Here is a 25,227-nt window from a genome sequence, read left to right on the forward strand (position 1 = left end):
TACTACAAAGCCATAGTAATCAAGACGATTTGGTACTAGCACAAGAACAGAGCCACAGACGAGTGGAACAGATTAGAGACTCCAGACATTAACCCAAACATATATGGTCAATTAATATTCGATAACAGAGCCATGGACATACAATGGAGAAATGACAGTCTCTTCAACAGATGGTGCTGGCAAAACTGGACAGCTACATGTAAGAGAATGAAACTGGATCACTGTCTAACCCCATACACAAAAGTAAATTCAAAATGGATCAAAGACCTGAATGTAAGTCATGAAACCATAAAATTCCTAGAAAAAAACATAGGCAAAAATCTCTTGGACATAAACATTAGCGACTTCATCATGAACATATCTCCCTGGGCAAGGAAAACGAAAGCAAAAAAGAACAAGTGGGACTATATAAAGGTGAAAAGCTTCTGTACAGCAAAGGACACCATTAATAGAACAAAAAGGTACCCTACAGTATGGGAGAATATATTCATAAATAACAGATCCGATAAAGGCTTGACATCCAAAATATATAAAGAGCTCATGCACCTCAACAAACAAAAAGCAAATAATCCAATTAAAAATGGGCAGAGGAGCTGAACAGACAGTTCTCCAAAGAAGAAATTCAGATGGCCAACAGACACATGAAAAGATGCTCAACATCGCTAGTTATCAGAGAAGTGCAAGTTAAAACCACAATAAGATATCTCCTCACACCAGTAAGGATGGCTACCATCCAAAAGACAAACAACAACAAATGTTGGCGAAGTTGTGGAGAAAGGGGAATCCTCCTACACTGTTGGTGGGAATATAAATTAGTTCAACCATTGTGGAAAGCAGTATGGAGGTTCCTCAAAAAACTAAAAATAGAAATACCATTTGACCCAGGAATTCCACTTCTAGGAATTTACCCTAAGAATGCAGCACTCCAGTTTGAAAAAGGCAGATGCACCCCTGTTTATCGCAGCACTATTTACAATAGCCAAGAAATGGAAGCAACCTAAGTGTCCATCAGTAGATGAATGGATAAAGAAGATGTGGTACATATACACAATGGAATATTATTCAGCCATAAGAAGAAAACAAATCCTACCATTTGCAACAACATGGATGGAGCTAGAGCGTATTATGCTCAGTGAAATAAGCTAAGTGGAGAAAGACAAATACCAAATGATTTCACTCATATGTGGAGTATAAGAACAAAGCAAAAACTGAAGGAACAAAACAGCAGCAGACTCACAGAACCCAAGAGTGGACTAATAGTTACCAAAGGGAAAGAGACAGGGGAGAATGGGAGGGTAGGGAGGGATAAGGGCAGAGAATAAGAAAGGGGGTATTATGATTAGCATGTATAATGTGGGGGTATGGGGGAAAGGGGAGGTCTGTGCAACACAGAGAAGACAAGTAGTGATTCTACAGCATCTTACTATGCTTATGGACAGTGACTGTAATGGGGTTTGTGGGGGACACTTGGGGTAGGGGAGAGCCTAGTAAACATAATGTTCTTCGTGTAACTGTAGATTAATGATAACAAAATTTAAAAAAAGAAAAAAAGAAAAAGAAAAATAAAAAAGATCATTATCCGTTTTTTAAATATCAACATTGTAAGGAAGTCTGAGTCAGCCTAGGCTCAGGGGAGAACCCTGGGGTTATATAAAACATTTTATTTGCATGCCCAAGGGGCATATCTCTAGATTGGCCCTCATAAATCATAAGCACCCCACCAACCCAGCTTGGGAAAATGAAATGTATGTTCCTTAACCTGCACTCCAAAGATCTCTAAAGCGAGACGGGACAAGGTGGGAAGGTGGCAAGGATACAGTCACCTCTGGCATCATTCTCTGCCTCCCACAGCCCACCTGCCCACCTCACCCCACCTTACCAGTGTAAAATAGTGTTTAAAGTACAGACTTGAGTGTCACAGAGACCTGGGTTCAAAGTTTGGCTCTGCCAACCTGAAGCTTCCTCACCTGTAAAATGGGGGTAATAACATTGCCTACTTCAAAGGGCTTTTGTGGTGAGTCAAATGAGGTCAGGCCCATAGGCTTTTAGCTGACTGTTTTGTATCTGGTAGAGTTTGTTATTGTGCTTGCCTGAGATTAGGAAGCAACATTTAGGCTATAGAATTGCAGATTAATCTTCATGTAATAGTCTTAGCTCAGAAAACCATAGCTAGGTCAAGCTAAAGTGATGTTGGCAGAAAAGAGATCTGGTGTGTGGTTCTCAAGGTGGCCTACATGTCCAGAGCAGGGAGGACGGAGAGCTAGAGGTAACCTGATGGGCCTTCAGCATATGCCCACTAATCCTGATGATTGTTCAGACTCCTTTGAACACCATTTTGATGGCGGTGCTAGGACTTCAGACCCCTGCTAACTCTGGAAATAGTTTTGGCCCAGATGTGATGACCTATGAGTGTGTGGGGAAAATGGAAGTTCCTATGGCCAGGATCCTCACCCGACCCTAAACACCTTGATGATGTAACTGGCCTACTGCTAGGCTACTGTTTCCACACCTGTAGGAAATAAGCTATTATTGACTGAGTCACTATTTAAAGATCTCTGCCCAGTGCGCTGGGCAGAGGCAGAGACAGAGGTGGATTATGGACCTGCAGACTGCTGCATGCAGATGTCATTCTAGTGCTTGACCTACTGCCATGAGAATAAAGCCAGGTAATAAACCCTTTTAACCCAAGAGCATTCTGTTGTCACTTCTTGGTCTCACTGAATCTATAGTGAACTTGCCCAGGGCTGAAACCCTCAGACAAGACAGGGTGCTTTAGAGAAAGAAATAATTTTAGGTAGCTTTCACCTTCTTTATTTTATTTTATTTTATATTTTATTTTGGTATCATTAATATACAATCACATGAACAACATTGTAGTTACTAGATTCCCCCCACTATCAAGTCCCCACCACCTACCCCATTACAGTCACTGTTCATCAGCGTAGTGAGATGCTATAGAATCATCACTTCTCTTCTCTGTGTTATACTAGCTTCCCCATGGTCCCCCCCCAACTACATTATGTGTGCTAATCGTAATGCCTCCCTTTCCCCCTTCTCCCTCCCTTCCCACCCATCACCCCCAGTCTCTTTACCTTTGACAACTGTTAGTCCATTCTTGGGTTCTGTGAGTCTGCTGCTGTTTTGTTCCTTCAGTTTTTCCTTTGTTCTTATACTCCACATATAAGTGAAATCATCTGATAGTTGTCTTTCTCCACATGGCTTATTTCACTGAGCATAATACCCTCTAGCTCCATCCATGTTGTTGCAAATTGTAGGATTTGTTTTCTTCTTATGGCTGAATAATATTCCATTGTGTATATGTACCATATCTTCTTTATCCATTCATCTACTGATGGACATTTAGGTTGCTTCCATTTCTTGGCTATTGTAAATAGTGCTACAATAAACATAGGGGTGCATCTGTTTTTACAAATTGGGCTGCTGTATTCTTAGGGTAAATTCCTAGAAGTGGGATTCCTGGGTCAAATGGTATTTCTATTTTTAGTTTTTTGAGGAACCTCCATACTGCTTTCCACAATGGTTGAACTAATTTACATTCCCACCAGCAGTGTAGGAGGGTCCACCTTTCTCCACATCCTCGCCAACATTTGTTGTTTTTTGTCTTTTGGATGTTGGCCATTCTAACTGGTGTGAAGTTATATCTCTTTGTGATTTCAATTTGCATTTCTATGATAATTAGCAATGTGGAGCATCGTTTCATGTGCCTGTTGGCCATCTGAATTTCTTCTTCGGAGAAGTGTCTGTTCAGATCCTCTGCCCATTTTTTAATTGGATTATTTGCTTTTTGTTTGTTGAGGTGCATAAGCTCTTTATATATTTTGGATATCAACCCCTTATAGTATATGTGATTCATGAATATATTCTCCCATATTGTAGGATGCCTTTTTGTTCTACTGATGGTGTCCTTTGCTGTACAGAAGCTTTTTAGTTTGACGTAGTCCCTCTTGTTCATTTTTGTTTTTGTTTACCTTGCCCAGGGAGATATGTTCATGAAGAAGTTGCTCATGTTTATATTCAGGATATTTTTGCCTGTGTTTCTCATATCAGTTTTATGGTTTCATGACTTACCTTCAGGTCTTTGATCCATTTTGAGTTTACTTTTGTGTATGGAGTTAAGACAGTAATCCATTTCATTCTCTTGCATGTAGCTGTCCAGTTATGACAACACCATTTGATGAAGAGGCTATCATTTCCCCATTGTATATCTATGGCTCCTTTATCATATGTTAATTGACCATATAAGCTTGAATTTATGTCTGGACTCTCTATTCTGTTCCACTAGTCTATGAGTCTGTTCTTGTGCCAGTACCAAATTGTCTTGATTACTGTGGCTTTGTAGTTGAGCTTGAAGTTGGAAAGCAAGATCTCCCCTGCTTTATTCTTTCTTCTTAGGATTGCCTTGGCTATTCGGGGTCTTTTGTGGTTCCATATAAATTTTAGAACTGTTTATTGTAGTTTGTGGAAGAATGCTGTTGGTATTTTGATAGGTATTGCACTGCATCTGTAGATTGCTTTAGGCAGGGTGGTCATTTTGACAATGTTTATTCTTCCTACGCAAGAGCATGGGATGAATTTCCATTTATTAGTGTCCTCTTTAATTTCTCTTAAGAGTGTCTTGTAGTTTACAGGGCATAGGTCTTTCACCTCCTTGGTTAGGTTTATTCCTAGGTATTTTGTTCTTTTTGATGCAATTGTGAATGGAATTGTTTTCCTGATTTCTCTTTCTGCTAGTTCATCATTGGTGTATAGGAATGCAACAGATTCCTGTGTATTAATTTTGTGTCCTGCAACTTTGCTGAATTCAGATATTAGTTTTAGTAGTTTTGGAGTGGATTCTTTAGGGTTTTTTATGTACCATATGTCATCTGCAAACAGTGACAGTTTGACTTCTTCTTTACCAATCTGGATGCCTTTTATTTCTTTGTGTTGTCTGATTGCTGTGGCTAGTACCTCCAGAACTGTGTTGAATAAAAGCAGGGAGAGTGGGCATCCTTGTCTTGTTCCCGAACTTAGAGGGAAAGCTTTCAGCTTCTAGATCTTGAGTATGATATTGGCTGTGGTTTGTCATATATGGCCATTATTATGTTGAGGTGCTGCCCTATGTACCCATTTTGTTGAGAGTTTTTATCATGAATGGGTTTTGAATTTTGTCAAATGCTTTTTCAGCATCTATGGAGATGATCATGTGGTTTTTGTCCTTCTTTTTGTTGATGTGGTGGATGATGTTGATGGATTTTCGAATGCTGTACCATCCTTGCATCCTTGGGATGAATCCCACTTGATCATGGTGTAAGATTCTTGTGATATATTTTTGAATTTGCTTTAATAATATTTTGTTGAGTATTTTTGCGTCTATGCTCATCAGGGATGTTGGTCTGTAGTTTTCTTTTTTTGTGGTGTCTGTGCCTGGTTTTGGTATTAGAGTGATGCTGGCTTTATAGAATGAGTTTGGAAGTAATCCCCCCTCTTCTACTTTTTGGAAATCTTTAAGGAGAATGGGTATTATGTCTTCTCTAAATGTCTGATAAAATTCAGTGGTGAATCTACCTGGCCTAGGGGTTTTGTTCTTGGGTAGTTTTTGGATTACTGATTCAATTTCATTGCTGGTAATTGTTCTGTTTAGATTTTCTGTTTCTTTCTGGGTCATTCTTGGAAGGTTGTATTTTTGTAGAAAGTTGTCCATTTCTTCTAGGTTATCCAGTTTGTTAGCATATAGTTTTCATAGTATTCTCTAATAATTCTTTGTATTTCTGTGGTGTCTGTAGTGATTTTTCCTTTCTCATTTCTGATTCTGTTTATGTTTTTAGATTGTCTTTTTTTCTTAGTAAGTCTGGCTAGGGGTTTATCTATTTTGTTTATTTTCTCAGAGAACCAGCTCTTGGTTTCTTTAATTTCTTTCTATTGTTTTATTCTTCTCAATTTTATCTATTTCTTCTCTGATCTTTATTATGTCCCTCCTTCTACTTACTTTGGGCCTCATTTGTTCTTCTTTTTCCAGTTCCAATAACTGTGAACTTAGACTATTCATTTGGAATTGTTCTTACTTCTTTAAATTGGCCTGGATTGCTATATACTTTCCTCTTACAACTGCCTTTACTATGTCCTCCAGAAGTTGAGGCATTGTGCTGTTTTCATTTGTCTCCATATATTACTTGATCTCTGTTTTTATTTGGTCATTGATCCATTGATTATTTAGGAGCATGTTATTAAGACTCCATGTGTTTATAATGTGTGTGAGAAGAATATGGTTATAATGTTGCTTTTGGGTGGAATGTTCTATAGATATCTGTTAGGTCCATCTGTTATAATGTGCTGTTCAGTGCCTCTGTGTCCGTACTTATTTTCTGTCTCATTGATCTGTCCTTTGAAGTGAGTGGTGTGTTGAAGTCTCCTAAAATGAATGCACTGCACTCTGTTTTCTCCTTTAATTCTGTTAGTATTTGTTTCACTTATGTAGGTACTCCTGTGTTGGGTGCATAGATATTTATAATGGTTATATCCTCTTGTTGGACTGACCTCTTTATCATTATGTAATGTTCTTCTTTGTTTCTTGTTACTTTCTTTGTTTTGAAGTCTATTTTGTTTGATACTAGTACTGCAACACCTGCTTTTTTCTCCCTATTGTTTACTTGAAATACCTTTTCCCATCTCTTCAGTTTTAGTCTGTGTATGTCTTTGGGTTTGAAGTGAGTCTCTTGTAGGCAGCATATAGATGGGCCTTGCCTTTTTATCCATTCAGTAATTCTATGTCTTTTGATTGGTGCATTCAATATATTTACATTTAGGGGATTATCAATAGATATGTACTTACTGCCATTGCAGGCTTTGGATTTGTGGTTACCAAAGGTTCAAGGGCAGCTTCTTTACTGGCTAACCATCTAACTTAACTCACTTATTACACTATTAAAAATATACTTTGATGATTCTTTATTTATCTCCCTTCTTTTTCTTGCTCCTCCACTCTTTATATGTTAGGTGTTTTATTCTGTACTCTTTGTGTTTCCCTTGACTGACTTTGTGGGTAGCTGATTTTATTTTGCATTTAGTTGGTCTACTTCCTTTGCTGTGGTTTCATTTTCTCTGGTGACAGCTATTTAACCTTACGCATACTTCCATCTAGAGAAGTCCCTCTAAAATACACTGTAGAGATGGTTTGTGGGAGGTAAATTCCCTCAACTTTTGCTTATCTGGGAGTTGTTTAATCCCTCCTTCAAATTTAAATGATAATATTGCTGGATAGAATATTCTTGCTTCAAGGCCCTTCTGTTTCATTGCATTGAATATATCATGCCATTCCTTTCTGGCCTGTAAGATTTCTGTTTAGAAGTCTGATGATAGCCTGATGGGTTTTCCTTTGTAGGTGATATTTTTTCTCTCTCTGGATTCTTTCAATACTCTGTCCTTATCTTTGATCTTTGCCATTTTAATTATTATATGTCTTGGTGTTGTCCTCCTTGGGTTCCTTGTGTTGGGAGATCTGTGGACTTCCATGGCCTCAGGGACTATTTCCTTCCCCAGATTGGGGAAGTTTTCAGCAATTATTTCTTTAAATACACTTTCTATCCCTTTTTCTCTCTTTTCTTCTTCTGGTACCGCTATAATGTGAATATTGTTCCATTCAGATTGGTCACACAGTTCTCTTAATATCCTTTCCTTCCTAGAGATCCTTTTTTTCTCTCTCTGCCTCAACTTCTCTGTATTCCTGTTCCCTGATTTCTATTCCATTAACAGTCTCTTCCACCTCATCCAGCCTGCTCTTAAATTCTTCCATTGTTTGTTTCATTTCTGTTATCTCTCTTCTGAATTCATCCCTTATCTCTTGAATATTTCTCTGTAGCTCCATCAGCATGCTTGTGACTTTTATTTTGAGTTCTTTTTCAGGAAGATTGGTGGTTTCAGTTTCACTGAGCCCTCTGTCTGGTGTTTGAGGGATTTTGGATTGAACAAGGTTTTTCTGCCTTTTCATGGTGATGGAGTGGTCACCAGCAAGTGACACGTGTGTCAGCTGGGAGAACAAAGTCCTTTTCTGCTTGCTGGTCGCCTTGCGTGTCTCTGCTGTCTGTACTGGTTAACTGTGCACAGGAGCAGCCTCTGGATTCATCCCCTAGATTGCCATGGACAAGACAGTCCTCGGGATGGCCTAGGGAACTGGCAGGGGTTGCAGGCCAGCAGCGCGTGTGTCTGCCACAAAGAAAAGATCCCTTTGTGCCTCCTAGTCTTCATGCCCACCTCCTCTGTCTGTGCCTGTCAACCACACAAGGGGCATCCTCTGGATTAATCCCATAAACTGTCATGGGCAGGGCAGCCTTTGAGATGGCCTAGGGCAATGGCGGGAATCACAGGCCAGTAGCGTGTGTTCTGCCACAAGAGCAAAGCCCCTTCATGCCTCCATGCCTGTCTCTTCTGTTTGTGCTGGTCAACAGCACACAGGGAGCAGCCTCTGTGTTAATTTCTTAGCTTCCATGGGCGGGGTGTCCCTTGGGATGGCCTAGGATGCTGGTGGGGGTTGCAGGTGAGTGGTGTGTTCTGCCATGAGAATAAAGCCCCTTTGTGTCTCCCAGTCTCTGCACCTCTCTCCGCAGTCTGTTCCAGTCAACTATGCGCAGGGAACAGCCTCTGGGTCTAGTCCAGTTAGCTGCCACAGGAAGAAGTCTCTCTGTTAAGCTGTGTGGTTGCTGTAGGAGGGGCTGCTCTCTGGCTGGTTGGCAGCAATGGTGGGTCAGTCAGTTTGCTCACAGTGCTGGTGGGGGGAAGGAATGGCAGGCTGCTTATCACCATGAGGGACCTCGGAGCTGCTTTGCCAACTAGGGGAATAGGGCACCTGAAGTTCCTTAAAGTTCCCAGGCTGCTGGGCTGAGTGTGCCAGGATGATTTTGTCCACCTGTTAAATAAACCCTTGTCCCTTTAAGACTTTTAAAGCACCTGCTTTTCTCTTGTCCCAGGGTAGCTGGCTGTGGGGACCTGTTCGCAGTCTTAGTCTCGGATTTTGCTTTTCCGCTCCTCTAATATCTAGAGCACCATGCAATGGGTGTCTGTGCTCCCAGGGCAGATTACTAGGGCTAGTTATTTAGCAGTCCTGTGCTTCCACTCCCTCCCCATTCTGATTCTTTTCCTCCTGCCAGTGAGCTGGGGTGGGGGAAGTGCTTGGGTCCCGCCAGGTCATGGCTTTGTATCTTACCCTTTTCCATGAGAAATTGGTTTCTCACAGATGTAGACTGGCTGGTGTACTGAATCTTCTGGTCCCTCTTTCATGAATAGTTGTATTTTCTGTATTTTCAAAATATATATGGTTTTGGGAGGAGATTTCTGCCACCCTACTCACGCCGCCATCTTTTCCTCTTTCCTAGCTTTCACCTTCTTATCTCACCCAGCATGACCCCCACAGATGTTCCTCTGACTCCACATTTTTGTGCAGGGTTAGAGGGCATTGCATAATCTGTCAATGGTAATTCTGTGCCAGAGAGCAAAGGAATTTGATCAGCTTTTCTTTCATCTCAATTTTCCCTCATGAGCTGAAATGTGGACCCAAGGCACTTATAAGTTTACCTTCCCTTTTCTTTATTCCAAAACTTCATTGTAAAAATACCATTTCCCTGTGCATTTTCTCCATTTATACTTCCTTCTTTTAAATCATGCTAACATTTTTTCACAGTACCAAATTATCCCATTTCCAAAATATTGATGTAATATTAAGAAAAATGCTTTTCAGCATGAAAAGTAACTTTTTCAGCAGTTAAAGCAAAAGCTCCAATTTGTTTAACTTTTTAAATAATGCTCATTCTAATATCCTACAACAATTTTTTGAAGAGGACTATGAAAATATAGACTTGCTTAACTTTTTTCAAATGGTAGTCAAATGAATGCACATCTTGAAGTTGTTTTTATAGTTTTCACATTCTCACTGGTATATTTTGGCTGCTCTTTTCCCCCACCCCCAGTTTTGGGTAGATTCCTTAATTCTGAATGTGTGATAATAAACCATTATTTTTCTGATTATTCTTTTTTATGAATTCAGGATTATATCTAAGTTTGCTGTACATGAATAAACAATTTTAATGATTGCTTCTCATTTAAACTAAAGGACTTTTTTAACCCCCAATGTAAAAGTTGAGTGGGTGATACATGAATATTTGGTGAATTGAACAGCTGTCATGAATCATTTGCTGATGACTAAATGCCATAATTTCATTAAATTTTCAATAGGTTCTTAGTGATCACAACTTAGAGATAGCACAACTGCACGAATCAATAAGACATTGGGAACAACAGGTTGAAGAAATAAAGAAATCCTGTAAGACACTGGAGGATAAAACGTAAGTATGATACTTTATTTTTACTAAAGCATTTCTAGATGTTACATTTCTTTCATTTTTAAAATTATTTATTTAATATTAGATGAAAATTGTATCTCTTAGTTTACAAACGTGTGTGATTGTCAGCTTTATAGAACCACCTCTTCATTTTGAAATTAACTAGTCTTTCAGATAATCAAGAAAAAAATCGAGAAGGACACAGTCAGTTTAAGAAAAGGGAGGGACTCTGGAAAGTATTATTCTCACTTCAGGTCCTGACTCCCTACAAATATGCCCCAGGGAGGGCATTAGTGGGACCTGCCATAGGCTACAAGCCCACTAACTGTATGCTGCTACAGTTGTTCTTAGTCAAGGGATTTGCAGAACTTATTGAGAAAATACAGGAAAGCCTCAGAGCAAAAACTTTTACCCATGGAACTAGGACTGGAAACTTAAAAAGATCTTCCATCCATCCGGAGGCCCATAGTCTCTGCTTCCTTTTGCAAACATGTTTCATTCTTCTCTCTTTATCTATGTACTGTGGTCTCTTCTTGGTGAGTCCCTGGCTAAGTATGGCCATTCTAAACCGTATGAGTTTACTGTCACGGGTCCATCTTTCTCTAGAGACTGACCAATAGACTCTCTCTCAGAAGAATTCCAAGATTTTCCATCAGAAGTTGGTTGGCTCAGCCCTGGACAGGAAGGTGGGGTCTTGTAATACAAAGACCGCTTCTAGGCCTACCCCCAGGGTCCCCAGTTTAAAAGACAAATTGTGGACTGAGCAGATTTCCTAAGTGACAAGTAATTTCACATGTGGAATCCTGTTACAATATGGCTCATTTCTACATAGGTTTGAATATATTGTGGTTTAAATTATGTCTTCCAAAACATCAATTGCACAGTACAGTGCAACCATCATCAGTCCACAAAATAAGCAATAATCTTCACACTCAGTTCCTAGTTTAAAAACAGGAAAGCTTAAGTAATACTACAATTAGAACTCAGAATAAAAAAACCTTTGGAGGGCGGAGCCAAGATGACGGCGTGAGTAGAGCAGTGGAAATCTCCTCCCAAAAACACGTAGAGCTATGAAAATATAACAAAGAAAAATCTCCTAAAATAGAGACCACAGGACACAGGACAACATCCAGACCACATCCACACCTGCAAGAACCCAGCGCCTTGCGAAGGGGGTAAGATACAAGCCCCGGCCCAGTGGGACCCGAGCGCCCCTCCCCCCGGCTCCTGGCGAGTGGAAAGAAACAGAGCGGTTTTTTTTTTGGCTAGTGCTTTTTGGAAGCCTTAAAGGGACAGGGAACCCGTTGCTAGGGAGGCAGGGTGGCGGGACCGGTGAGCGGGTACCTGGGACAGGCACTTGAGGACGGAGGAAATTGTGCATTTTTCCCCCTTTTTTTTTCTCTTTTTGGCAAGCGCTTTTTGGAAGCCTCAAAGAGACAGGGACCCCGGTGCTAGGGAGGCAGGGCGGCGGGACTGGTGAGCGGGTGCCTGGGACCGGTGCCTGAGGACAAAGAATATCCCGCGTTTTTCCCTGTGGGACCGGTGGGTGGGTGCCTGAGACCGGCACTTGAGGTCGGAGGAAATCGCGTGTTTTTCCCCTTTTTTTCCTCTTTTTGGCGAGTGCTTTTTGGAAGCCATAAAAGGGACAGTGACCCCGGTGCTAGGGAGGCAGGACGGTGGGACTGGTGAGAGGGTGCCTGGGACCGGCACCTGAGGACAAAGAATATCCCGCATTTTTCCCTGCGGGACCGGTGGGCGGGTGCCTGAGACCAGCACCTGAGGACGGAGGAAATCACGCGTTTCCCCCTTTTTTTTTCACTTTTTGGCGAGTGCTTTTTGGAAGCCTTAAAGGGACAGGGACCCTGGTGCTAGGGAGGCAGGGCGGCGGGACTGGTGAGTGGGTGCCTGGGACCGGCGCCTGAGGACAAAGAATATCGCGTGTCTTTCCCTGCGGGACCGGAGGGCAGGTGCTTTTTGGAAGCCTTGAAGGGACAGGGACCCTGGTGCTAGGGAGGCAGGGCAGCAGGACCAGTGAGCGGGTGCCTGGAACCGGCGCCTGAGGACAAACAAAAAAAATCAAGTGTTTTTTCTTTTTTTTTTTTTTTCTGTTCCCTCTCTCATAGTTGCTCTTGTTGTTTTGGTTTCGAGAGTGCTTTTTGGAAGTCTTAAAGGGGCAGGACAGGTCACTTACACCAGAGGCAGGGAATCTGGGGATCTCTGGGCACTCTAACCCCCTGGGCAGCAGGGAGCACAGAGGCCCCTTATGGAGATAAATAGCCTCCCAGCCGCTCCCCCTCCAATGGGGCTCCACCATTTTGGAGGAGCAGCCCCAGCCAGGCCACGCCCACAGCAACAGTGGAGATAAACCCCATAGCAACCGGGCAGGAAGCAGAAGCCCTGTCTGCACACAGCTGCCCAGCACAAGCCACTAGAGGTCGCTATTCTCCCAGGAGAGGAAGGCCACAAACCAACAAGAAGGGAAGCTCTTCCAGCGGTTACTTGTACCAGCTCTGCACACTATCTCTATCACCATGAAAAGACAAAACTACAGGCAGAAAGATCACAGAGACAATACCTGAGAAGGAGACAGACCTAACCAGTCCTCCTGAAAAAGAATTCAAAATAAAAATCATGAACATGCTGACAGAGATGCAGAGAAAAATGCAAGAGCAATGGGATGAGATGCAGAGAAAAATGCAAGAGCAGTGGGATGAAGTCCGGAGGGAGATCACAGATGTCAGGAAGGAGATCAAAGAAGTGAAACAATCCCTGGAAGGATTTATAAGCAGAATGGATAAGATGCAAGAGGCCATTGAAGGAATAGAAGCCAGAGAACAGGAACGTATAGAAGCTGACATAGAGAGAGATAAAACGATCTCCAGGAATGAAACAACACTAAGAGAACTATGTGACCAAGCCAAAAGGAATAATATTCGAATTATAGGGATACCAGAAGAAGAAGAAAGAGGAAAAGGGATAGAAAGTCTCTTTGAAGAAATAATTGCAGAAAACTTCCCCAAACTGGGGGAGGAAATAATCGAACAGACCATGGAATTACACAGAACCCCCAACAGAAAGGATCCAAGGAGAACAACACCAAGACACACAGTAATTAAAATGTCAAGGATCAAGGACAAGGAAAGAGTTTTAAAGGCAGCTAGAGAGAAAAAGGTCACCTATAAAGAAAAACCCATCAGGCTAACATCAGACTTCTCAACAGAAACCCTACAGGCCAGAAGAGAATGGCATGATATACTTAATGCAATGAAACAGAAGGGCCTTGAACCAAGGATACTGTATCCAGCACGACTATCATTTAAATATGATGGTGGGATTAAACAATTCCCAGACAATCAAAAGCTGAGGGAATTTGCTTCCCACAAACCACCTCTACAGGGCATCCTACAGGGACTGCTCTAGATGGGAGCACCCCTAAAAAGAGCACAGAAAAAAAAACACAACATATGAAGAATGGAGGAGGAGGAATAAGAAGGGAGAGAAGAAAAGAATATCCAGACAGTGTATATAATACCTCAATAAGCAAGCTAAGTTAGGCAGTAAGATACTAAAGAAGCTTACCTTGAACCTTTGGTAACCACAAATCTAAAGCCTGCAATGGCAATAAGTACATATCTCTCAATAGTCACCCTAAATGTAAATGGACTTAATGCACCAATCAAAAGACACATAGTAATAGAATGGATAAAAAAGCAAGACCCATCTATATGCTGCTTACAAGAAACGCACCTTAAACCTAAAGATAAGCATAGACTAAAAGTCAAGGGATGGAAAAACATACTTCAGGCAAACAACAGTGAGAAGAAAGCAGGGGTTGCAGTACTAATATCAGACAAAATACACTTCAAAACAAAGAAAGTAACAAGAAATGAAGAAGGACACTACATAATGACAAAGGGCTCAGTCCAACAAGAGGATATAACCATTCTAAATATATATGCACCCAACACAGGAGCACCAGCATATGTGAAGCAAATACTAACAGAACTAAAGAGGGAAATAGACTGCAATGCCTTCATTTTAGGAGACTTCAACACACCACTCACCCCAAAGGATAGATCCACCGGGCAGAAAATAAGTAAGGACACAGAGGCACTGAAGAACACCCTAGAACAGATGGACCTAATAGACATCTATAGAACTCTACATCCAAAAGCAACAGGATATACATTCTTCTCAAGTGCACATGGAACATTCTCCAGAATAGACCACATACTAGCTCACAAAAAGAGCCTCAGTAAACTCCAAAATATTGAAATTCTACCAACCAAATTTTCAGACCACAAAGGTATAAAAGTAGAAATAAATTCTACAAAGAAAACAAAAAGGCTCACAAATACATGGAGGCTGAACACCATGCTCCTAAATAATCAATGGATCAGTGAACAAATCAAAATAGAGATCAAGGAATATATAGAAACAAATGACAACAACAACACTAAGCCCCAACTTCTGTGGGATGCAGCGAAAGCAGTCTTAAGAGGAAAGTATATAGCAACCTCGGCACACTTGAAGAAGGAAGAACAATCCCAAATGAAGAGTCTAACATCACAATTATCAAAACTGGAAAAAGAAGAACAAATGAGGCCTAAAGTCAGCAGAAGGAGGGACATAATAAAGAAGGAGAAGAAACAAACAAAATTGAGAAGAATAAAACAGTAGCAAAAATCAAAGAAACCAAGAGCTGGTTCTTTGAGAGAATAAACAAAATAGATAAGCCTCTAGCCAGACTTATTAAGAGAAAAAGAGAATCAACACACATCAACAGAATCAGAAATGAGAATGGAAAAATCACGACAGACTCCACAGAAATACAAAGAGTTATTAAAGACTACTATGAAAACCTATATGCCAACAAGCTGGAAAACCTAGAAGAAATCGACAACTTCCTAGAAAAATACAACCTCCCAAGACTGACCAAGGAAGAAACACAGAAGTTAAACAAACCAATTACGAGGAAAGAAATTGAAACGGTAATCAAAAAATTACCCAAGGACAAAACCCCGGGGCCGGACGGATTTACCTCGGAATTTTACCAGACACAGAGAGAAGACATAATACCCATTCTCCTTAAAGTGTTCCACAAAATAGAAGAAGAGGGAATACTCCCAAACTCATTCTCTGAAGCCAACATCACCCTAATACCAAAACCAGGCAAAGACCCCACCAAAAAAGAAAATTACAGACCAATATCCCTGATGAATGTAGATGCAAAAATACTCAATAAAATATTAGCAAACAGAATTCAACAGTATATCAAAAGGATCATACACCATGACCAAGTGGGATTCATCCCAGGGATGCAAGGATGGTACAACATTCGAAAATCCATCAACATCATCCACCACATCAACAAAAAGAAAGACAAAAACCACATGATCATCTCCATAGATGCTGAAAAAGCATTTGACAAAATTCAACATCCATTCATGATAAAAACTCTCAGCAAAATGGGAATAGAGGGCAAGTACCTCAACATAATAAAGGCCATATATGATAAACCCACAGCCAGCATTATACTGAACAGCGAGAAGCTGAAAGCATTTCCTCTGAGATCGGGAACCAGACAGGGATGCCCACTCTCCCCACTGTTATTTAACATAGTACTGGAGGTCCTAGCCACGGCAATCAGACAAAACAAAGAAATACAAGGAATTCAGATTGGTAAAGAAGAAGTTAAACTGTCACTATTTGCAAATGATATGATACTGTACATAAAAGACCCTAAAGACTCCACTCCAAAACTACTAGAACTGATATCGGAATACAGCAAAGTTGCAGGATACAAAATTAACACACAGAAATCTGTAGCTTTCCTATACACTAACAATGAATCAATAGAAAGAGAAATCAGGAAAACAATTCCATTCACCATTGCATCAAAAAGAATAAAATATCTAGGAATAAACCTAACCAAAGAAGTGAAAGACTTATACTCTGAAAACTACAAGTCACTCTTAAGTGAAATTAAAGGGGACACTAATAAATGGAAACTCATCCCATGCTCATGGCTAGGAAGAATTAATATCGTCAAAATGGCCATCCTGCCCAAAGCAATATACAGATTTGATGCAATCCCTCTCAAATTACCAGCAACATTCTTCAATGAATTGGAACAAATAATTCAAAAATTCATATGGAAACACCAAAGACCCCGAATAGCCAAAGCAATCCTGAAAAAGAAGAATAAAGTAGGGGGGATCTCACTCCCCAACTTCAAGCTCTACTACAAAGCCATAGTAATCAAGACATTTTGGTACTGGCACAAGAACAGAGGCACAGACCAGTGGAACAGATTAGAGACTCCAGAAATTAACCCAAACATATATGGTCAATTAATATTTGATAAAGGAGCCATGGACATACAATGGCAAAATGACAGTCTCTTCAACAGATGGTGCTGGCAAAACTGGACAGCTACATGTAGGAGAATGAAACTGGATCATTGTCTAACCCCATATACAAAGGTAAACTCAAAATGGATCAAAGACCTGAATGTAAGTCATGAAACCATTAAACTCTTGGAAAAAAACATAGGCAAAAACCTCTTAGACATAAACATGAGTGACCTCTTCTTGAACATATCTCCCCGGGCAAGGAAAACAACAGCAAAAATGAGTAAGTGGGACTACATTAAGCTGAAAAGCTTTTGTACAGCGAAAGACACCATCAATAGAACAAAAAGGAACCCTACAGTATGGGAGAATATATTTGAAAATGACACATCCGATAAAGGCTTGACGTCCAGAATATATAAAGTGCCCACACGCCTCAACAAACAAAAAACAAATAACCCAATTAAAAAATGGGCAGAGGAACTGAACAGACAGTTCTCTAAAAAAGAAATACAGATGGCCAAGAGACACAAGAAAAGATGCTCCACATTGCTAATTATCAGAGAAATGCAAATTAAAACTACAATGAGGTATCACCTGACACCAGTAAGGATAGCTGCCATCCAAAAGACAAACAACAACAAATGTTGGCAAGGCTGTGGAGAAAGGGGAACCCTCCTACACTGCTGGTGGGAATGTAAATTAGTTCAACCATTGTGGAAAGCAGTATGGAGATTCATCAAAATGCTCAAAACAGACCTACCATTTGACCCAGGAATTCCACTCCTAGGAATTTACCCTAAGAACGCAGCAATCAAGTTTGAGAAAGACAGATGTATCCCTATGTTTATCGCAGCACTATTTACAATAGCCAAGAATTGGAAGCAACCTAAATGTCCATCGGTAGATGAATGGATAAAGAAGATGTGGTACATATACACAGTGGAATACTACTCAGCCATAAGAAGTGGAAAAAATCCAACCATTTGCAGCAACATGGATGGAGCTGGAGAGTATTATGCTCAGTGAAATAAGCCAAGCGGAGAAAGAGAAATACCAAATGATTTCACTCATCTGAGGAGTATAGGAACAAAGGAAAAACTGAAGGAACAAAACAGCAGCGGAATTACAGAACCCAAAAATGGACTAAAGGTACCAAAGGGAAAGGAACTGGGGAGGATGGATGGTCAGGAAGGGATAAGGGGGTGGGGGAGAAGAAGGGGGGTATTAAGATTAGCATGCATGGGGGGAGGGAGAAAGGGGAGGGTGGGCTGCACAACACAGAGAGGACAAGTAGTGACTCTACAACATTCTGCTAAGCTGATGGACAGTAACCATAATGTGGTTGTTAGGGGGGACCTGATATAGGGGAGAGCATAGTATACATAGTATTCTTCATGTAAGTGTAGATTAAAAATTTAAAAAAAAAAAAAAAAAAGAAAGAAAGAAAGAAAAGGGGGATTACTCCTTGATAGGATCAAACTATTGGTAAATCAAAGATCAATGCATGCTTTTAATATCCTTAATGTTGATCACTTAAAGGGTGTCAGATGATCAGCTATGGAGGTACTCTTTTCTGATAATATTCCTTTCTCTTAATTAAAAAAAAAAAAAAGCAGTTACTGTGTGCTGACCTCCAATGAATTCTGCACAGTGATATAGAGGGCATGTCAAAGTGTGGGCAAAGGGTCTGTTTATTTCTATGCAGAAGATCAAGGCCTAGCTTGGATACCCAGAAAATGAACTAAGATACGATATGAGGAGGAGCTTCCGGCATCAGCACTCTCTGGAGGACTTGTGCCGGGGGATGATCATCAAAAAGCCTCCACAGGGATCCGGGCGATGCTGCGGTTGTGGCTGCGTCCACCCCACCGTCTCCTGGACTTGTCATAGGAATGAGGAGGGAGATGTCTAGGCTGGCATGTGCATACAGTGAGACAACGAATTTGACCGGATCTGTACTGTTGGAACTCAACCAGGAATTGGGAGGGGTGCAAGGTGTAGCACTCCAAAATCTTATGACTATAGACTATCTACGGTTAAAAGAACATATGGGATGTGAAGAGATCCCAGAAATGGGCTGCTTTAATTCGTCTGATTTCTCTCAGACTGTTCAAGTACAGTTGGACAATATCCATCATATCATAGACAAATTTTCACAAATGCCTAGGGTGCCTAAATGGTTTTCTTGGCTTCACTGGAGATGGATGGTAATTATAGATTTGCTTTGTTTATGTCACTGTATTCCTATTATGTTAATATGTGTGTCTAAATTAGTTAGTAGTTTAAAACCTATACATACTTAAGGTACTCTACAAGAAGATATGTCAAAGAAATAATTAATCCTCCCATGTTTCCTTCCATATGCTACATCTGTAGCTTTTCTTCTTCCTTCCTAATTACAACCCTTAAATAGAATTTGTGCCTCATATCGAATTTACCGAGTATCATAATTCCTCCAGGTGGTAAAGATACCTCGAGACAAGTGCTGGGCATAGAAGCCACAGGGCATAAATCTGCAAAGAAGTAAAAAGCTAAACATTTCAAACAATATGGTTTCTCTCTCACTTACCAACTTTACATTTCCCTGTATGGCCCCGGAAGATGACTGGTTAGCCAGAGACGGGTAAGATTCCTCAAGGGAGGAACAACCTAAGACAGGCACAGTCGCAGGGGGGCCATCAGGTGAGAATTTGGGGATCAACAGAGGTGAGGCTCAGAACCTCACCCCCCCTGCTTTGAGAGAAATCTTCTGCATCCGTGGATGTTTTGCTGCCCTTGTCTAGCCTGGATTAATACTTAGTCCATAGGCACACACCTGATCATCTGATCATCTACATTTGCCCTCTTACAGCACTAAACTATGTTTTCTACCTTTATCTTGCATCTACTTACCACTTCAGCATTTTATTAAAAATAAAAATAATAATAATAATAAAGGGAGAAATGTGGGATCAACATATAAATCAAGTACAAAAATCAAACGAATATTCATATTTGACCTGATTGTTTATAGGTCATAATGCGTGATCAAAACCGAAAGTTTCTGTGATGAATGCCCTTGTACTGTTCACCATGTAAGAATTTATTCACTATGTAAGAATTCGTTCACCATGTAAGAACTTGTTCGTTATGCTTCAGAAGATTGGAGACTGACGAGAATTAGACTGGAGATGGATTAATGATTGTACATTGAGCATTGACCTCCCTATACTGAATTTTATTGTTGTTAACAACCATTTGATCAATAAATATGAGAGATGCCCTCTCAAAAAAAAATAAATAAATAAAAATAAAAAAATACAATATAAAATAAAAAATAAAAATAAAAAAACCTTTTTCTTTGGAAGTGATTCAGTAGTTTTAGTTCACACACATTTTAAAGCAAAACTAGGCACAGAATCATAGCAGAAGATACAGATTAGCTCTCAAATTATTTCTAGGAATTATGATTAAGACTTTTCCACACTGATTAAGTTTTACTTATTAGGACTCTTCATGGCAGCTAACTTATTTTAAATATATGTTCAAGAAGGAAATGGGAATTCACTGATCTTTGATTTTAAATGACTCATCATTTTCTTTTCTTTTGTGGTAATCCCAGCTTTTATTCAAGAGTTTTCATTCACATAGAATCTCACTGAAGAAAAGTACTTTTGAATAATTTGGTGATTGAGGAAATAAGTTATCCCCTTTTTTATTAATAAAGCTAGCCTTTTTCCTCTTTATTACTTGGCAAATTAAAATTCTCTATTTCTTTAATCTTCTCTCTTAGTTCATATTCTTTATGGAGGTGGGGAGAAGCAGTCTAGATCTTGATTGGTGAATTTGAAGAATCAAACTGTTGTTTTAGAATATAAGATTCTTTAAGAATAAATTATATAAGAAACTAAAATAATTTGCACCCATCTTCCTATTAATCTATAAACCTTAATTTTCCCCCTGTGAAATCTTTAAGTTGTAAGCTTGTTACGTATTTTGAGATAAGAATATTGAGGAAAAACAGAAACTACTCAACCATGAGTTTAAATTCTATATATGGACAGTTACGAGTACCTTCCTCAAATGAGCCACGAGTCCCCAGGAGGCACTGATAATTTAATCCTTGTTCTTTATTCTTACTGTTATCCAGTATGATGTATTTGCATAAAAAAGGCAAATCCAGTGCCACCTATGTAAATTCTATGGTCTTTCTCTGCTCTTTAGCTGGATTTCAGCATACAGGAATTGGGGGGTTGGAAGCTAAATGTTCTGTATGAATGACGTCCAATATGTGACCCAGAGTATATACTTGCCATTGCAGAGCAGGAGGCTTTCAAAATTACAGGTGCTTTTTCAAAAGGGTTGAAATGGTTTCGAAACTGTCAAGATTATCAATGACTTCCATTCTGCCAAACTTCAGTGATCTAGTCTATTTTGTAAAGTTCTTGAATTCTTAGTAGAATTTGACATAAATGACCACTTCCACATTCTTTACTTGGCTTCCTAAACATCACATTCTTGTATTGCACTCATTGAACTCCTCCTTCTCAGGAGCCTTTACTTGTTCCAATTTTTCTCCCTGACTAAGTTTTGGAGTTCTTAGCCCTTCACTATTCTCTATTCTTTATTCATACTCTCCATACATGATTTCAACCAGTCTTGTGGCTTTAAATATCTTCTTCTGGGTAAAATTGCAGTATTTCCAGAATCTCACTCCTGGCCTAAGTCCACCTCCATTTCAACAGGTATTTCCAAGGGGTGGAGAGAAGTAGTCCATCTACATATCAATAGGTGATTACAAGGAGGAGCAAAGGTGTATCTGGACCAGAGAGGTTGGGCAGGGTCGCTTTTGCAGCTGGGTCGTGAGGAACTCGGCCGAGCAAAAGTGCATGACTGTTTGTAAGAAATAAATGGATTGTTCCCACTTTATTTCTCCCCTTGACTGATTTTGGTTTCAGAGGTATTTTGCCCTGGTGTTCCCCCTAATTACAATACCTCTGCTTAAAAATCCCTCCCCTAGTTCCCTTCAGAATGAAATCTGAACCTCTACTTCATTCTCAAGACCCTACATTAATCTAGTCTTTCCATACTACTCTCATTATCAGATGCACCAGGCTGGTTCCTGCCTCATAATATTATCACCTGCTGTTTCTTCTACATGAAAAGCTCTTCCTATCACATATCTGGCTACATCATCATTCACATCTTTCATAGTCATCCCAAGGTGTCTTCCCTAACCACCTGTCCAAAGCAATTTCCTTGATCTCAGGGTTTCTCTATCCTTTACCCTACTTTGTCCCTTTGGGGGAACTTAACACTATTGGAAATATATTAACTATTTCTTTTTTTTGCAACTTGCTTATTTTCTGACTATTTCAATAGAGTGTAATTTCCATGAGGCTACGAACTTTGCCTATGCTCTATCTTGAGTACTTAGAACACCTGCAGATACAGATGTTCAGTAAGTGTTTCTTAAATAAAGGGATAAATAACTCAAGTGTTAATTTGTTAGGAAGAAAGGAACTCAGGTGTTACAGGGAAGTCGGATATCGTGAGACAAGAAACCAAAGTCAACAAAGCAAAGTAAGTTTTAATGCACTGTGCATAGCGTAACAGAGTGGGCCTTTCTAAGGTAAGACAGGCCCAGATACTCATTCTGGGGCTCCTTTTATGTGGTTTTGGCAGGTCAGAGGAGCCCTTGATTGACAGCTCTTAGCTCTCTAGGCTTGTTCTGATTAGTGCAATCAGGACATGGGCTGTACTGTGCCTGTGCTTCTGCTGTTTCTTAACTGGGGAGACCCTGGACATTTCCTGAGTCACTCTTGGACCTTGTGGCTTCTCTGATTAACTCTCTGAGTCATTTCTGGTTCTCTGGTTCTATGTGGTCAACTCCTTGCCCCTCCCTTGCATACTGCTTATTTCTGTCTTTCTGCCTAACAAATTCATCAATTCAGAAGAGTAAAATTTTTCTTTATTATAATGAAAATAATGAAATATGCTACATAAGGAGATGGGAACTGGAAGTTTCTGATGTCATCAGTAAATGTGGCTTTGCTCAAGACATGTCCTAATATGATTCTGTTTGGCTTCCTTTGTTCACAGACTTTTTTTAATAAATAACAAGGTAAAACTGGAGAATGTAACTTATCATAAAAAAAATGAATTCTTGATGAAGATAACACAGGTAGGAAGATAGAAATGATTATTTTTAGATTATAATTAGATTTACTTTTAGTTTTTATTTTGAATAAATGAGAAATGTGAAATTTTCTAAAAGTAGAGTTTTCATTAGTTAATAATAATCATGATCATTTACAGTAATTGATTTAAAGATTTTATCCCCTCCCCAAATACTTTAAATATATGAAAGAGCAAAGGTTGTCACATTTTTACAGTATTGAGGTTTCCAACCCTGAACATGGCATCTCTTTTATTTTACTAGGTCTTCTTTGTTCTCTGTGACTTAGTTGTTCAGTTTTACCAAGATATGTCCAGGTTTTTCTGCTTGGCATTTATTGGGCTTCTTAAATTTGTGAACTGTTATATTTTGTTAAGTTCTGCAAAATTCTTAGCCATTATCTGCTCACATATTTCTTTTGTCTCTTTCCTCTTTTTCTGAGACTCCAGTTATATATATGTATACAATTATTTGTACTAATATACCTATCCTAGACAATATCCATCATATTATTGATAAGGTTTCACAAATGCCTAGGGTACCTAACTGGTTTTCTTGGTTTCACTGGATATGGCTGGTAATTGTAGGTCTGCTTTTGTTATGTATCTGTATTCCTATTCTGTTAATGTGTGTAAACAATTTAATTAGTAGTTTGTTAAAAACCTATACATGCTTATGTTACTCTAAAAGAAGATATGTCAAAGAAATAATCAATCTTCCCATGTTTTCTTCCGTCTGCTACTTCTATAGCTTTTCTTCTTCCTTCCTAATTACAGCCCTTTAGTAGAATCGTGCCTCATATCGAAAATTACCGAGTATCATAATTCTTCCAAGTGGTAAAGATATCTCAAGACAAATGCTGGGCATAGAAGCCACAGGGCATAAATCTGCAAAGAAGTAAAAAGCTAACCTTTTCAAAGAATATTGCTTTTCTCTCACTTACCAACTTTACATTTCCCTGTATGGCCCCGGAAGACGGCTGGTTAGCCAGAGATGGGTAAGACTACTCAAGGGAGGAACAACCTAAGACAGGCACAGTCACAGGGGGGCCATCAGGTGAGAAATTGGGGATCAACAGAGGTGAGGCTTAGAACCTCACTCCCCCTGTTTTGAGAGAAATCTTCTGCATCCGTGGATGTTTTGTTGCCCTTGTCTAGCTTGGATTAATACTTAGTCTATAGGCACAGACCTGATCATCTGCATTTGCCCTCCTACAGCACTAAATTATGTTTTCTACCTTTATCTTGCATCTACCTACCACTTCAGCATTTCATTAAAAAAAATAATAATAATAATAAGGGAGAAATGTGGGATTCATATTATAAATCAAGTATAAAAATCAAATGAATAATCATATCTGACTTGATTGTTTATAGTTCATCATGCATGATCAAAAACCGAAAGTTTCTGTGATATGACTGCCCTTGCACTGTTCACCATGTAAGAACTTATTCACTATGTAAGAACTTGTTCACCATGTAAGAACTTGTTCGTTATGCTTCAGAAGATTGGAGACTGTTGAGAATTAGGCTTGGGGTTGATTAATGATTGTGCATTGAGTCCCCAATACAGAATTTTATTGTTGTTAACAACCATTTGATCAATAAATATGAGAGATGCCCTCTCAAAATATATATATCTTAAATAGAAATATTCAATAAGAAGCAAGCATAGTATCTGGTCAAAGAGGTTTTGAGCAAGAACTTCTTTCATGTTACATATATATATATATATATATACCTATCCTTTATGTATTTTCTACTTTTTGTCTCCCCCAGCTGTATTCTCGGCAGAATGGTCTTATTTCAGTTCTTAATTTTGGTTATTGTATTTTCAGTTGATAATTTTCAAATCTGCTTTGTCACTCTTTACTGTTTCTCATTCTTTCCCATAATTTTTAAGTATGTCTATTACTTCTTTGGTTGTAGTAAACCCAGTATTTTTATAGTTCAGTGTGTAATTACAATATCTGATATGTTTGTAGATCTGTTTCTGTAGTCTGTTGTTTCTGTCAAATTTTGTTCATGCTGTCCTACTCCTTTCTGTTCCTGGTGGAAAACTGTACTCTGGACATTGTATTAAAAAAAAATGTTAGTAGAAACAATTTGAGGCCTAGGAGGATAGTATCTTCCTCAGGAACAGATTTTCATTCACTTTTGTCAGATGCCTGGGGTGTTAGCAGTCCTGAACCACCTTAATCTACCTTTAGGTTTCCTGGTGATCAAAATTAGGATGGACTATGGCTTGTTAGTTTACAACTTACCCTTCTCCAGAGGGTTAAGTTCCTTGGGGTCCCAGACTAAAGTGGTGGTTTTATCAGGCTCACCACCTGGATGAGCTCTAAGTATTGACTTTTGTCACCCTGCTCATGTAGAAGCACTAA

The 25,227-nt window shown here is 39.6% G+C and overlaps 1 protein-coding gene across 2 annotated transcripts in view; it reads left to right on the forward strand.

Moving 5' to 3' along the window:
- CCDC175 (coiled-coil domain containing 175) overlaps positions 1-25,227 on the forward strand; it is a 102,362-nt gene that overhangs the window by 21,966 nt on the left and 55,169 nt on the right. For both annotated transcript variants that reach the window (XM_073242312.1, XM_073242313.1), the window contains 2 exons: positions 10,225-10,334; positions 22,769-22,850. In XM_073242312.1, the coding sequence (XP_073098413.1) occupies positions 10,225-10,334; positions 22,769-22,850 (192 nt within the window). The remainder of the gene's footprint in view (positions 1-10,224; positions 10,335-22,768; positions 22,851-25,227) is intronic.

Source organism: Manis javanica, chromosome 8 (genome assembly GCF_040802235.1).
Source record: "Manis javanica isolate MJ-LG chromosome 8, MJ_LKY, whole genome shotgun sequence".
In the NCBI taxonomy this organism is placed as follows: domain Eukaryota; kingdom Metazoa; phylum Chordata; class Mammalia; order Pholidota; family Manidae; genus Manis; species Manis javanica.